Here is a 13,709-nt window from a genome sequence, read left to right as displayed (position 1 = left end):
GTTTTAGATTGTACAGCCTGACGGTTGCTAATCAGATTAGCACAGAGATGGGATTAGCCTTAAAGCAGATGGAGACAGACTTCAGGATTGAGTCTTGGGTGGAGGCATTATACACACATAGAGTATACTGTACACTCACAGGTATGTCACTGAACTAAATGCGTGCATACTTACACACTGTGATTGCAGGTGGTAATTTTTACACATTTAAACCCACTGGGAAGTCCTGAAAGAATTTAAGAATTTGGAAAAAAAATTATGTAAAGAGAGAGCTAAAAAGGGGATGGGGAGGGAGGAAGGGATGAAGAGGGATTAAAACTGATATCATTCAAGCACAGGGCGGAGACACACATGTAGAGAGCCTACACTGAACACCAGGATAATGCAAGAACACTACACGTTTCTTTACCCGATGTAAAAACTTCTTCAGATGGCCTACAGAACAGGGTGAGTCAAATAGTTTCTTATTGTAGTTTTCAATTTTGATGTTTGTTACTGCAGGAGGGGAAAATGCCAACCACTGACCTATCAGTAGGATTCCTGGTGTTTATCACTATTTGTGCTGCAATGTAGACCCTAAAACTGCAAACACAATAGGTTTGTGCTTTACATTTGGCCGATACCTTCATTGAAAATGTATGGTGAAGCTAAAACTGTCAGAGATGACAGTTTCTCCAGGCTTGAGCTGATTATACACTGTGTGTGTACAGTCTTGAGGTTGTGATTTCACTGAAAAAGTAGATCTGCAACAAACAGACCTTAATTTCTTTCGCCATTAACTGGGTTTAGAAGTGTATCTCTGTACGTGCGTGTAATGGGAAGCACTTCTTCTAACAGCTTGGATCTCGTTAAGCTCCGGAAAACTAGGAAATACACAAATATAAACTTAACAAGTTATGGTCACTAGATTGAATTATACTTTTGGGTTTCTCTGTTTCGCTGCAGTCCAAGGAACTTTTCGTATAACCGTTTATAGTCCATATTCCAGCTAGCTGGATATCAATATGACAAGTTCGCTGTTGTTTCAAACGTTTCAAAGACCGGAGCTTTCTGATTGGCCGAGTCTGAGTGGAGAGGTGTGATGTCGGCAGTGATGGATGAGACAGCCGAAGATCTCCCAGTGAGAGATGTGGGACTGATGAGGGGGGGACTGATGCCAACTGTTCCAGGTTTGTGGGTAGTCTTATTGCCATTATTTGTCTGTACATCTTTAAAAGTTCCATTGATTTACATCTAAAATCAGAGGTTGTTGTGCTAGACCGGCTCATTACTTAATTATCAATGTAAGTTATGACAAAATAGACTTTAAAATGAGCTCTTTATTGTGTGTCTGTGGCTACATACTGTATATACAGTCTTGACTAAATCTGTCACTATGTCACCTTCTTGCTGTTTCCCCAGATACTCTACGTGATGTGAAGTCATGGAAGAAGCATCATGTCATGAAGACAAAAGGTAAAACCTCTTTACAAAACTCTACCTTTCAGACATTCAAAAGAAAAAAAAAGTACATTTCCTGCAAAGAAAGTTTTTTATATTTTGGCTGCCTTTCTCTCTCCTTCTCTTTCTCTCTCTCTCTCTCTCTCTCTCTCTCTCTCTCTCTTTCTCTCTCTCTCTCTCTGTCTCTCTGTCTCTGTCTGTCTGACTTTCTCTTCAGCAGATCCTCAGCGCATGTTTCGGTTTCCCAGAGAGCACCTGGAGGACCTGTGTCTCAGGCTGCAAGAGGAAAACAGTGTGCTAAGACAGCACACTCGTACACAGGAGCAGAGGCTACGCAGGTAATAGAAACACTGATGACTGTAGCTAACGCCAGACCATTTGGGTAGAATTGGGCACATCAATGTGGCATCTCAGAGTAGCTGGAAACATCATCTCTGTTGCAGGATGTGATTTAAAGAGATAAGACAAGTCCCCTAATATGGGCTGATTTAACCTCCTCCTTGCCTCAGGATGTCCACCAGACTGACGCGTCTCCGTCAGGCCCGTCCTGGCTCCGGTGCTGTGAAGGAGAGGGACGTGGAGGACACCATACAGGAGCTGGAGGCCCGTGTGGCGATGCTGGAGAGCCAGAAAGGGGTGCTGCAGAACAAACTGAGCCTGGCCAAGCAGCACATTATGGACCTCGGGGGACGTACGCCATACAAGTTCAGTAAAGGTGTGTGTGTGTGTTGCACATGAATATAGGCCAGGGTGACTACTGCTTCCTCTTCCATCTCTCTCTTCTTCTTCTTATTCTTCTTCTTCGTCTTGTCAGGTAAAAGTATGGAATTGGAGGGTGGAGTCAGGAGGGCAGCCCAGACCGCCCCGCCCCGCTACGGCCCCACGCTGGAAGACACCAGGGCAGAGATGGAGAGATTGTAAGTGTGAGGATATTGAGCAGATGTTTCCCCCCTTTTAATTCTACTACCTGACTCTTTCTTCCTCCCCTATCCCACCCTTACTCCCGCACTGAACCTCCCTCTACCCTCCCAGCAGGTCCAGTGTGACGGAGCAGGTGAGGGCTGCAGAGCTGGAGCTGACTGCCCAGGCGCTCCGAGACACGCTGAGAGAGAAAGAGAAAGAGATGGAGGGAACTGTGAGAGACATGAGGAAGCAACAGGCTGACAGACACAGGTGGCTACAGCAGACACACAACTAATAATCGTACTGCAGTTTGTGGAAGGCTGCGTTGCTATTTTTTCGTGTTCTACTTTTTGGAGTATATTTTTAAATCAGTAAATTATTTTTTATTTGAATACATTTCAGTGTACTTCGCTACAGTTGAAATGAAAAAAAATATACTCAGAAACTGGAGAACTGTTGGGTGATTCACACTGAATGCTCAGTCAGGCGAGAGGAGAAGCCAACGAAAGTCAGCGTCCTGTTGCCCGCGCTCCAAGTGTTGGCTTTTCCTGCCTCAGCCTCCCGACCACGGCCGGAGGGAACAGGGGAGACACCGGAGTTTTGGTCGGAGACAATAACGTTTCTCGCTGCGGAGCCCCGTCACTTCATAAGACACGGGAAACCTCTGTTGGTCTGGAGGAGCTGCAGCATTTACGTCCACTGTACATTCACTAGATATTCTCAGAGCTACTAGAACGCGCGTGGTGTGTGAGTGAAGGCAGGCAGGCAGAGGAGCAGAGGAACAGATTACAGCAGAGACTCCGGCCCTGGAGACCAAAGCTACGGTCTCCCCCGCGTCTTCCGATCGCGGCCAACATTTGCAAGACGGGCTTCACTAGAAGTAGTTTGTAGTTTGTGTTGGAGTCTTGTCTGAACAGCGTAGCCACACACGAGCGCGCATGGGATACCGATCCGCAATGATTTATACGTGTAAGAAGTTACAAACAGTCTCTTTAAAATTGACACTGCAGAAAAAATAAAAATGCAACAAAATCAATACTGTTGCTAATCATTGACATATCCCAGACTGTGAAAAAATAAAACTTCAGAGTTTTATTTAGTACACAGAAAATGATTAAAGTTGTGTGTGTGTGTGTGTGTGTGTGCGTGTGTGTGTGGCACTATGTAAACACACTGGCAAATAAAGGGTTACAATTCTGAAATTAATGATTATTTGGTAGTTATGGTCAGGGCTGAAGTTGGTTACAAATTGAACTCTGTTAAACTGGAAAATAATATTAATATATAATTTTATGGCAGTTTTTTTCACGCAGACATTTTTGTCCTCTAAGGATATCAGAGCAACGAGGGTTAAACAATCCTGATGGAAAGGTGTTTTCTATTACATAATAAGGACATCATAGTCCTCACCTCTTTCCACCCCTTGCCGCTCTTTTTGCAGCTACAACTGCTTGTACAACAACCAGGTCAGTTATAATAATAAATCCTGTTGTTATCTCTCTGTCAGAATAACTATTAGAGAAAACGTGGATCTGATCTGTCTACAAAAGCAGCTTTCAGACAAGAGCACCGCCCTGAGGGTCACCCAGGAGAAGTTCAAGAACCTGCAGGAGGTTAGATGACCTTATTTATCTATAAAACATTCATTTCTTCTTTTTGTTATTTTGTAATAATTAGAATATTTCAGTACTTTAGTCATACATATCAGTTCACTAATTGGTCCTCAAAAGGCGTAAATGTGTCTTTCTTCTTTCCTTCCAGGCATATGAGAATCAGCTGGAGGAGGTAAATGCCCCAAAAAGCTTTATGAATACTTCAAGCTAATAGTCTGATACTTTACTCATATTAACTCTGAGTGCACCATGTGTTCACCCCCAGCGTCAGAGGTCACTGAGCGAAAGTCAGGGAACTCTGCTGGAGAAAGTGGAGGAGCTGACTGAACAACTGAAGCAGGAGAGACAGAGAGCTCTGGCACTGGAGGGACAACTCACCACCACTACCCTGTCTCTGCACACCCTGGACAAGGTACCACATCTGTATGTCCGTGTGATGAATCCTGACTAGAGATCATGTAAGGTGATGTCGGCTTTTAAAAAGATTTCCTTCTTCATCTTTCAGCTACAGGAGCGGATATCAGACCTGGAGGGAGAGAGGGATCTAATAAAAGCAAACTATGACTCTCTACTAGAGAGGTGGGATTTAAAGTCTTCTAGGGCCTGCACAACAATCTCTATGAAGCACATTAACAGGAAGTTGGAGGGATGAGACCTTTGTTTTTCAATTGAAATGTAAAGTAAATGCAAGTTGCCATGCAGGAGCAGCAGAACATGACTTTAGATAAGGTTTATGTCGAAATCAAAAAGTCTTAAAGGTCCCATATCGTGCTCATTTTTATGTTCTTACTTTTATTTTGTGTTTCTACTAGAACATGTTTACATGCTGTAATGTTAAAAAAAACTTAGTTTTCCTCATACTGTCTGCCTGAATATACCTGTATTTACCCTGTGCCTGAAACGCTCCGTTTTAGTGCATTTCAATGAAATTGCGTTGCTAGGCAACAGTTTGGGTCCATGTTTATTTCCTGTCAGCTGATGTTATTTACATACACTGCAACAGGAAATAAACTGGGACACATTTAGAATGTTTACGTTTAAAACCGTGTAAGTATCTATATATTATATATTTGTGACATCACAAATGGACAGAAATCAGAAACGGCTTATTTCAAACGCACAATTTCTGAATACGGTCTGTGTGTATTTCTCCGTATATTGAGCGTTTTGATAGTTTAGCAGTATTTAAAAAGCACTTAACCTGCTTTATAATATAAAAGACATGAAAATCTCACTTTTTCCAATATGGGACCTTCAATTTATTCAATAACACACATGTAATCCTAACATTTGACAATGACTCCTGAAAGTCATTTTGTGTTTCTCCTTGTATGTTTATATTTACCCTTTTTCCATCCCAGAACTTTATCTGTGCGAAGCCACCGCGATGGCAAGGTGGAACAACATAGGGAAGTGAACCAGAGGAGGGAGGAACAGGGAGAAAACATCAGCAGGATGGACATCCAGAGACTGGAGGAAATGCTGCAAGCGGAGAGGGGGGAGAGAGGCAGGCTGGAGCTGGAGAAGGATAAACTGAGACGAGAGAAGGAGATGTTAGAGGAGAAGAAGGAGAGAGAAAGAGGTACAGTAGGAGTCTCGGCATGTTGGCACTATATATGCAATTCGTTTTGACGATGAGTGGATTAGTTAAGGAAGATACATTTCATTTGATTTAATTAGACCCCAACACCTCAGCTCGTCCAGTGTTGAAAGCAAACAGAAGTAATAAAACAGTAAATTTCCTGTGTTGTTTCATTTAGACTTTTCAACGACAGATAAACGAGAGCATCAGGAACGGGAGCTTCTCCAGTACAAAGAGCAGATTTCTGTTCTGCAGGACAGACTGGACTCTGTCACCAAGGTCAGAGATGATAAAGTGAATAATATATTGCTGAACAGCTGTTTGTTCTGTGTTCTCTGTTTTAGCACACTTTTCATCATCTCTTCTCTCTTCCAGGAGTTTGACTTGAGTGATGAGGAGCTCAGTGAAACACTTATACAGATCAAGGTTTGCACACTTTTCTACCTCTGTTTGGACTGCTTTAAAAGACAAAATACATTGCTTTTAAAACCTTATTGCATGCTTTCCCTCCAACTACAGGCATTTAGGATGCAGCAGGAGACCGCGGTGGGGCTGCGTTTCCTCTGGGCTGATGGGAAGGTGGAGGATTCTCCCCGAGAGCTGGCAAACATCCAGGCGTTGCATGCTGAGACCGTGCTGGAGTTACAGAAAACCAGAAACCTTCTGCTGCTGGAGCACCGTATCAGTAAAGACCTGCAGGTACACACACATACACAGTAAACACAGTTGTCACACACATGTACACGACATTGTCATCAGCATAGAGTGGTGCAGGAATGAGTCCTAAAACACGGAAATGGGTTAGCATTTTAGCACTTCCGGTTCCCCTCGTCTCGAAATTGATGGGTTTTTAGTCAGATGCCTGAAATAAGCTTATAAGATTTTTTGTTCTACAACATAAAATACGTCAATAAATACCCCACACAATAAACACCCAGCTTTTATGTATCTTATAAAAGACAGTTGCTAACAAGTGGCTAAATGAGACTACTAAACGCCATCACGGCGACTTGTCGAGCCTCGTTGTGTATACTCGCGTTAATGCGACCGCAGTGTAGTGCGTTTATATCCTAACGTTAGCTTTTACTTCTGGTGATTGCATTCACACTTCAAAAATCATATAAGTGGTGTTCATTTTTTGAAGATGATCTTGCTGAACAAAACTTGTAAGCATCATAAATGTTTGTTTGCCACAGAGCTTATTTTCTGCAATAATCCAAAACCCAAAGGAACAATCCCATTGGCTTTTTGTCGAGGGAACCCAGGGCGATTCTAACTTCCTGGCTGGCCTACAATAATACGTCATCCCTGGAGCACTATATTTATACTTCCCATTTTAACTGAACTTGTGCTCGGTCGAACTCTGTTTACTCCCCAAGGAAGAGTTGAACACAGTCAACCAGAAGATGGAGAGAGAGAGGGAGGAGAGCAGAAGGAGGATGGCAGACAAAGACAAACTTTTATCAAAAAGAGCTCTTCAGATCAACGCTTTACAAGGTATGAACAACAAGACTAATATCTGTAGTAACAGAGGCAAGAGAACCTAATGCAACTCCTCAATGCAATCAGTTACTTCTGTGCTGTATATCTGTGATTGTGGGCAGCAGGGCCGGCTTAAGGCATAGGCCATATACTGTAGGTGGTTGCCTCAGGCGCCACATTCTGGGGGTGCTGGTCACCCTCTAAAAGAAATAAAATAAAATGTAAAAAAAATTAAAATGAAAAAAATTGTAATGAAACTGATTAAACACTTTTAAGCCAACAATATCAGGGACAAATTGTTTATTTATATTATAATAAATACAATTATTTATGAAAATAAAAATCTTGATTTTTGCCATAAAAACATTGCGTTTGATGAAATCCAAACTTCGCCTATAGGGCACCAAAAGGGCTAGAGCCGGCCTGGTGGGTAGTTAGCATGAGCAGCAAACAAAATGCAACCTTCGGAATCTCAAAACTCTTTACTTTTCTATTTGCACTGTAAAGCTCAGTTGAAGGAGTTAGCATACAGCCCCAGGAACTACAACCGGACCATACCAACACAGTACACGTGGCCAGCTGGAGAGCAGGAGGTGATACAGCCCAGTGAGGACGACATGTCTTTTTCTCAGCTGAGGGCTGGGGAGTCGCTGTTGGAGATCCACCTTAAGGTTCGATAAAACTCAGATGTTGTACCTGAATTTGATGTTTTTCTTTCAAAATAACTCGAAGCAAGTTTTCCACGAAGCTGAAATATGTTTTTCTTGCACCTCCAGGCCGCCACCTTCACTCCAGCAGGGCTTCGTGCTATGGGCGGCATCCGTCGTGAAGACATCGTGACCTTCTGCACCTACGGCCTCTTGGACTTCGAGGTGCACTCCACCCCTCTGGTGTCAGGCGGCCAACCCAACTACGGCTTCACGTCCCGCTACGCTCTGACAGCCCGTGATCTGGGCAGGCTGGGAGGCCAGGGGTCAAGGGTCAGAGTGGAGCTCCACCAGGCGTTAGGAGGGGTCAGGTTTGTGACACATGGAAGTGGGCAAATGTCCCTCATGGGTGCCATGGAGAGGAGAGGGGAGCGCGTCGGTGGACATGTCAATATCACAGGTGACGTTTTAAAAGTAATTTACTGGATTTGATGCTTCTTTTCCTGCGCACAGTTTAACATGGTGTTAATATGTAGATACATTAATAGATAAATTACCTGTCATTTTTCTTTTACATAACATGTTGTAATGTTCTTATTTATCATCTAATGCACCATGTGTGGTTATCTTTAATAATTTGATAATTGTTTGTCTAAAAATGTGTCTGTCTGTCTCCCCCAAGGCTGCGAGGGTGCACCTGTTGGTGTTGTGGATTTCTGGGTGCGCCTGTTTAATCCTGCAGAGCCCATAAACACCGTGGCAGAGAGAGGAGCTGACAGGAGAACAGCGGCACAGAAGGGTCCTGTGCACGTTTCTCTTGGCTGGCAAGATGCCGGTCATGAGGTAAAATAAGGCAGACATTTTCTCTTCTTTCCTTCATAAACTACTCTCTACCAAAGAAATGGTTCCTGTTGGTTTAACCGGTGTAACAGGGATATGTTTTTTGGAAATATGATGACAAGGACAATGCTGTTTGCAGGAGTTACATGACTACGGCGGGGGGATCCCTAATGAGCTGGTGGTCATGTTGGAACGCTGTGTGGGCCTTAACGCTCGCTGGCCTGGACTTCTTCCCGATGCCTACCTGACATACAGGTTCTACGACCTGCTGCCTCACGTCTCTCAAACAGTCCAGTCCACCGCAGACCCGGTGTTCAGTGATACTACCAGCTACCCGCTCGCAGTAACAGCTGATGTGTTGCACTATCTGAGGTATATAATAGTCTGGAAACAGAAAACAAATACGTTAGAAACTCAGATTATATTGAAGAGGGCATTCACTTGTTGTGACACAACCTTCTTACATTTTTAAAGATTTTTTTAATGGGGTATTTTAGCAAATAAATTAACTCTTGGGCCGAAATCACCCTTGTGAAACTGCGGTAATGTGAGCCGCAGAGTGCTAAACCGTGGTGCCGCCTAACGCCGTCCGACTTCTGTTGCTCCTTAAGTAGTGATATTATGGTAAGGATGGCCTCTGAGCGAGGCGAATGGCGTTACCACGGTTTTGAACTCGGCGGGTCATGTTACCTCAGTCTTGGAAAGGGAGGAGCGAGTGGAGGGGTACTCAGTTGGTTGCAATCTGCGACCACACCACTAGATGCCGCCAAATCCTACACACTGTACCTTTAAGAAGGATCTTCTCAATTTTTCAGATTTTTTGTAATTTAAATAATCCTTATCTTTGCAAAATATTGACAACATTCAACTCTTCTTTTGTCTAGATCCAGCAGTTTGTGGGTGTACATGTTTGATGACAGCGACGACCAGATACCGCCAGCCTACCTCGCCAAGACCCCCATCCCACTGCGAGCCCTGGCTACAGGCAGAGAGATCCGAGGTAAGGGAGAGACAAAAGTAAAACAGAAAAGTAGAAAACTAGAAGCAGCTGGAAGTGTCTTTTCTTGTCTCTTTGTCCCGCCAGGCGATTATGTTCTGAGGGATCCAGCCGGTGGACCTCGGGGCATGGTCAGGGTCTTGTTAAAATGGAAGTACCCCTTCCAGCCATCGGTGGACGCTGCGCTGGGCAGACAAGGAAGACAGGGCAGAGAAATGGAGAGCACTGAGAGGGAGGAGAGGAGGAGAGTAGAGGCCGAAGCATCACAGAGGCCTATAGCCAAGCCCAGAGTGAAGGTGAGATTATTTATTCTAGTGTGTCAAAAAGTGTATTTCATGTACATTTGTTTGGAAAGAAGAGTGTATGAACTGATGAAAAGCAATGACACCGTTAACCCTCTTTAAAAAGAAATGTACCTCTGAGAGCACTCAATTTGCTGGCATCATGTCGTAACACTATTGGGTAAAGGAAAAATCAATGTGTAAATGCTAAAATCGATGCTATGTTCAAAGACATATTCCTGTTCCCTAGCTTAATACCTGTTCTTCTGTGGCTTTATGACAGACTCAGCTACTTGAGCCGACAGACACCAAAACAGGGCAGAAAGAGACTAAAGTTTTGGTAAGCATTTTAAATTCACTATGCTGAACTGTGTGTTTTCATGATGATTTAAACATAAAAAACGATTTTGTTTATTCGTCTGTTTTACAGCCTCGGCCTCAACATGTCAAACAGAAAAGCTCACCAGAACAACGCACCTCTGTGAAACCGCCGGACAGGAAAAGATCCACCAAGAGGTCGCCTGACCTTTACCACGACACACCCCATCTGACGCCTGAGCCCAGACTGACCACGCCCTCTCATTTGCCAACAAGAAAGTAAGATGCAGATTTATTTTTTCTTTCATAAAATCCACTTCATTATCTTGTTATTGTAGAGCTCGCTGAGCTTGATGAAGTTGTAGGAGTTTAAGGATTTGTGTAGGACAAACTTTGTAGAGCTATCTCAAACAGATTTTAATTGTTGGAAAAGATCCCCTGAAATTTAAAATCATGTGCTTTCGTTGTATGGTTATCATTTTCATTTAAATGTATTATTATTTTTTAAATTTTATTCAATCTCATTTAAGATCTTCACCCACCACACCGTCGAGGATGAGCTCCGCCAGCGTTGCCAGGGCTCAGGTAGGAGCTCATTCTCTCTCTTAACAGGCCTTAAAACAACATCTGATGGAGTGATTCTCACAGGAAACAAATTGTTAGAGAAACGAGTAATTACAATTATAAGAGATATCAAATTTCTTTTTCTCAGGACCTTCCCTCTGGGGATCAGGTGTCCATGGATGAAGAGGAGGAGGAAGAAGAGGAAAGGAGTGCGAGTGGTAACTATTCATTTACACACAATAGGCCTTCTTTGAGTTTCTTACAGTAATTTGAAGCCAATATAACCCATTTGACCTCAAAACCTTTACAAATTTGGACATTTATTTTACACACGGGAAGCTGTCACATGCTGACAGGGCTTTCATTTTCAGTCCAGCCTGTCAAATTAAGAATGAAATTAATCCTTTTTATTTGATTGTTTTTTTGACTATACAGCTGCTGCAGGAGACAGTGGAGCCCCAGACTCTTCCGAGTCAAGTTCCTCACAAAGCGACATTATCGTCATTCCACCAAAACGGAAAATGAGGAAGGTACGAACAAAGTAACTGTGTGAGTGGGAGGAAATGTATGAATGAAAGAGGAAGTTTGACCTTTCATTTAAAATGAGCTGGTCAGATATTATGATTCTTTGACGCGTGAATGCAACTTGCGATTTTTAAGGTTATAGCGGGCTCAGTTTAAAGCTAGAGTGAAGAAACTGGTATCAGGGCGCCTGGGTTAGCTCAGTTGGTAGAGCGGGCGTCCTTGTATCAAGGCTTGGTCCTGACCGCGGCGGCCTGGGTTCGAATCCGGCCTGTGGCCCTTTCCGCATCCACTCTCTCTTTCCCCCCTTTCCAAGACTCTATCCACTGTCCTCTCAATAAAATGGAAAATGCCCCCAAAAAAATAACTTTAAAAAAAAAAGAAACTGGTATCATATGAAACTAGAAATCGTAAGGAATCCATTGGTACCAACCGTGTCATGCTAGCTTATTGCGAAGGAGGATAAACAACACTCCAAACTTACACTAAATTGTGGTGAGGAAAAATTGTCATGTCCATTTTCAAAGGGGTCCCTTGACCTCTGACCTCCAGATATGTGAATGTAAATGGGTTCTGTGGGTACCCACGAGTCTCCCCTTTACAGACATGACCTCTTTATGATAATCACATGCATTTTGGGGCAAGTCATAGTCAAGTCAGCACACTGACACACTGACAGCTGTTGTCATGTTGCCATGTTATGACTTGAGCATATTTTTATGTTAAATGCAGTACCTGAGTGTTTCTGGACAATATCTGTCATTGTTTTGTGTTGTAAACTGATTTCCAATAATAAATATATACAAACGTTTGCATAAGGCAGCGTATTTGCCCACTCCCATGTTGATAAGAGTATTAAATACTTGACAAATCTCCCTTTAAGGTACATTTTGAACAGATACAAAATATGTGATTCATTTGCGATTCAATATTTTTGAATCAATTGACACCCCCTAATATAAATAGATAACATTTGTTTTATGCTTCAGGGAGACAAGCTGAGAGTCGAGATTCTGTCCCTGTCGTTTGAGCCGTCCTCACGCGTGGCGTTGGACAAGTCAGTGCAGCGCGTTTACGTGGAGTACCGACTGCTGGGCGTCCCGATGGAGACAACGGAAACACCCATGTCCCTCCGCAAACCCACAAAGGGAGAGGACGTTCACTACAACTTCACACGAGGTGAGAGCGGGCGAGCTTTGTGCATGTTTAGTTCTAGAAAAGTTTGAATGATTTCATAATCCCCAAATCTTTCTGTTTGTCTCTCAGTGATTTATGTAGATGGTTCACAGTCAGCTCCACTCAGACAGCATCTTTACACCATGTTGGAGGGCACTGACCCCAACCAGGGCAGGTAGTGTCATCAGTGTTCTTTCTGTCATTTTACACGTTAAACTGCAAGTGAATGCATCAGTTTATGTCTCTGCACTTTATGGATCTTTCCAAACCATATAAATTAAGTTGAAGTGTGTATGTCTGTGTGTCATGGCAAGGTTAAAGTTCACAGTTGTCAGTGAGCCGATGGACGACGACGAGGAGTGTGTGGACGTCGGACATGCTTTTCTGGACCTACAGGAACTGCTCCTCACTGGAAACAATGTCAGCGACCAACAAATTAACGGTAGGTGTTGTATTTGTGTCATAACTTTGATACCAAGACTCCTAAAACAAGTTTTCTTACAGTCTGTCTGTCCCTGTGTCTCTGTTTCCTCCAGTCGTGAGTGTGGATGAAGACACGCAGGTGATAGGAAATCTGAAAGTGTCTCTGGAAGCAGCGAAAGCTCTGACTGGGATATACCAGGAGTTTCACCAGAAAAGAAAGACCAAGAAAGAAGATGACACTGATGAAGAAGAGGAGGAGGAGGAAGAAGAAGAGAAAGAAGAAAAGGAGCAAGAGGAAGAGAAGAAAAAAGATGAAATAGTGATAGATGATGGTGATGATGATGATAGTGACTTCTGAAAGCAATTAGTATAAGATTAACAGAGGTCGTGTTCTGTGTGAAACAGTTTTATTTCACTGTTTGTAGCCTCTTCTTCAACATATCCAAAGCATTTGAATAAAGAATCATTTTTGAAGTTGTTTTTTTTAAGTTTATTCATGGATTTTACTGTATAAGTTTAAGGTATTTAAGGTATCTTTCTTATTAGACTTGCACAACATGTTCCTGGGTGTTTTCCACCAAACTCAGAGCTAAGAACTAACTGTACATGATTGTGTGTATTGGTCATTCTTAATCTTATCCTAAAATTGAAGGTAGCACAATAGAGACAACTTTTAGTAAAGACATTGTCCCTCTTTGAAAGGTCTCCCCTGCCACAGTGGTGTTAAACTGATGATATCATTTGTCATTTTAGGAATCTGTTATTTGAAGGGTTTGACATCACACGTGGAGTTCTAACTAAACCTGGTACCAGGTCGTGTTATTGCAGCATATAAATACTGGCGGTCTCTGGGCCTAAGGGGCATTTGTGCATCAGGGTACATACACGATGCACAGAGGGCTAGGTAGAATATGACACACA

At 43.0% G+C, this 13,709-nt stretch overlaps 1 protein-coding gene across 3 annotated transcripts; it reads left to right on the top strand.

The window, feature by feature from the left end:
• Positions 1-136: 136 nt before the first annotated feature.
• On the top strand, positions 137-13,269 carry rpgrip1 (RPGR interacting protein 1). Of its 3 annotated transcripts, none has more exons than XM_074624030.1 (31): positions 137-447; positions 1,040-1,169; positions 1,402-1,455; positions 1,661-1,778; positions 1,950-2,155; positions 2,255-2,357; positions 2,473-2,613; positions 3,851-3,956; positions 4,105-4,128; positions 4,222-4,368; positions 4,462-4,535; positions 5,318-5,538; positions 5,717-5,817; positions 5,914-5,964; positions 6,058-6,237; positions 6,918-7,035; positions 7,528-7,691; positions 7,797-8,127; positions 8,350-8,510; positions 8,647-8,879; positions 9,392-9,507; positions 9,592-9,800; positions 10,069-10,125; positions 10,216-10,382; positions 10,634-10,688; positions 10,816-10,885; positions 11,103-11,197; positions 12,179-12,368; positions 12,456-12,540; positions 12,680-12,807; positions 12,902-13,269. In XM_074624030.1, exons 2-31 carry the CDS (start codon positions 1,082-1,084, stop codon positions 13,144-13,146), a joined length of 4,038 nt encoding a protein of 1,345 aa, XP_074480131.1. In that variant the 5' UTR covers positions 137-447; positions 1,040-1,081; the 3' UTR covers positions 13,147-13,269. The 3 variants fall into 3 exon arrangements, with proteins under 3 accessions (XP_074480131.1, XP_074480132.1, XP_074480130.1); XM_074624031.1 differs by having other exon boundaries at positions 1,658-1,778; positions 2,476-2,613; XM_074624029.1 differs by having other exon boundaries at positions 1,658-1,778.
• Positions 13,270-13,709: the final 440 nt, after the last annotated feature.

The sequence above is a fragment of the Sebastes fasciatus genome, chromosome 22 (assembly GCF_043250625.1).
Source record: "Sebastes fasciatus isolate fSebFas1 chromosome 22, fSebFas1.pri, whole genome shotgun sequence".
In the NCBI taxonomy this organism is placed as follows: Eukaryota; Metazoa; Chordata; class Actinopteri; order Perciformes; family Sebastidae; genus Sebastes; species Sebastes fasciatus.
The sequence above is the reverse complement of the archived record's forward strand: the minus strand, read 5'-3'. Positions and strand labels throughout refer to the sequence as shown.

Coding starts and splice junctions, on each gene's coding strand:
- rpgrip1 (XM_074624029.1), top strand. CDS start 1,082: ATGTCGGCAGTGATGGATGAGACAGCCGAAGATCTCCCAGTGAGAGAT. Junction 6,238..6,917: donor GTATCAGTAAAGACCTGCAG/GTACACACACAT, acceptor TTACTCCCCAAG/GAAGAGTTGAACACAGTCAA. Junction 12,808..12,901: donor CAGCGACCAACAAATTAACG/GTAGGTGTTGTA, acceptor TGTTTCCTCCAG/TCGTGAGTGTGGATGAAGAC.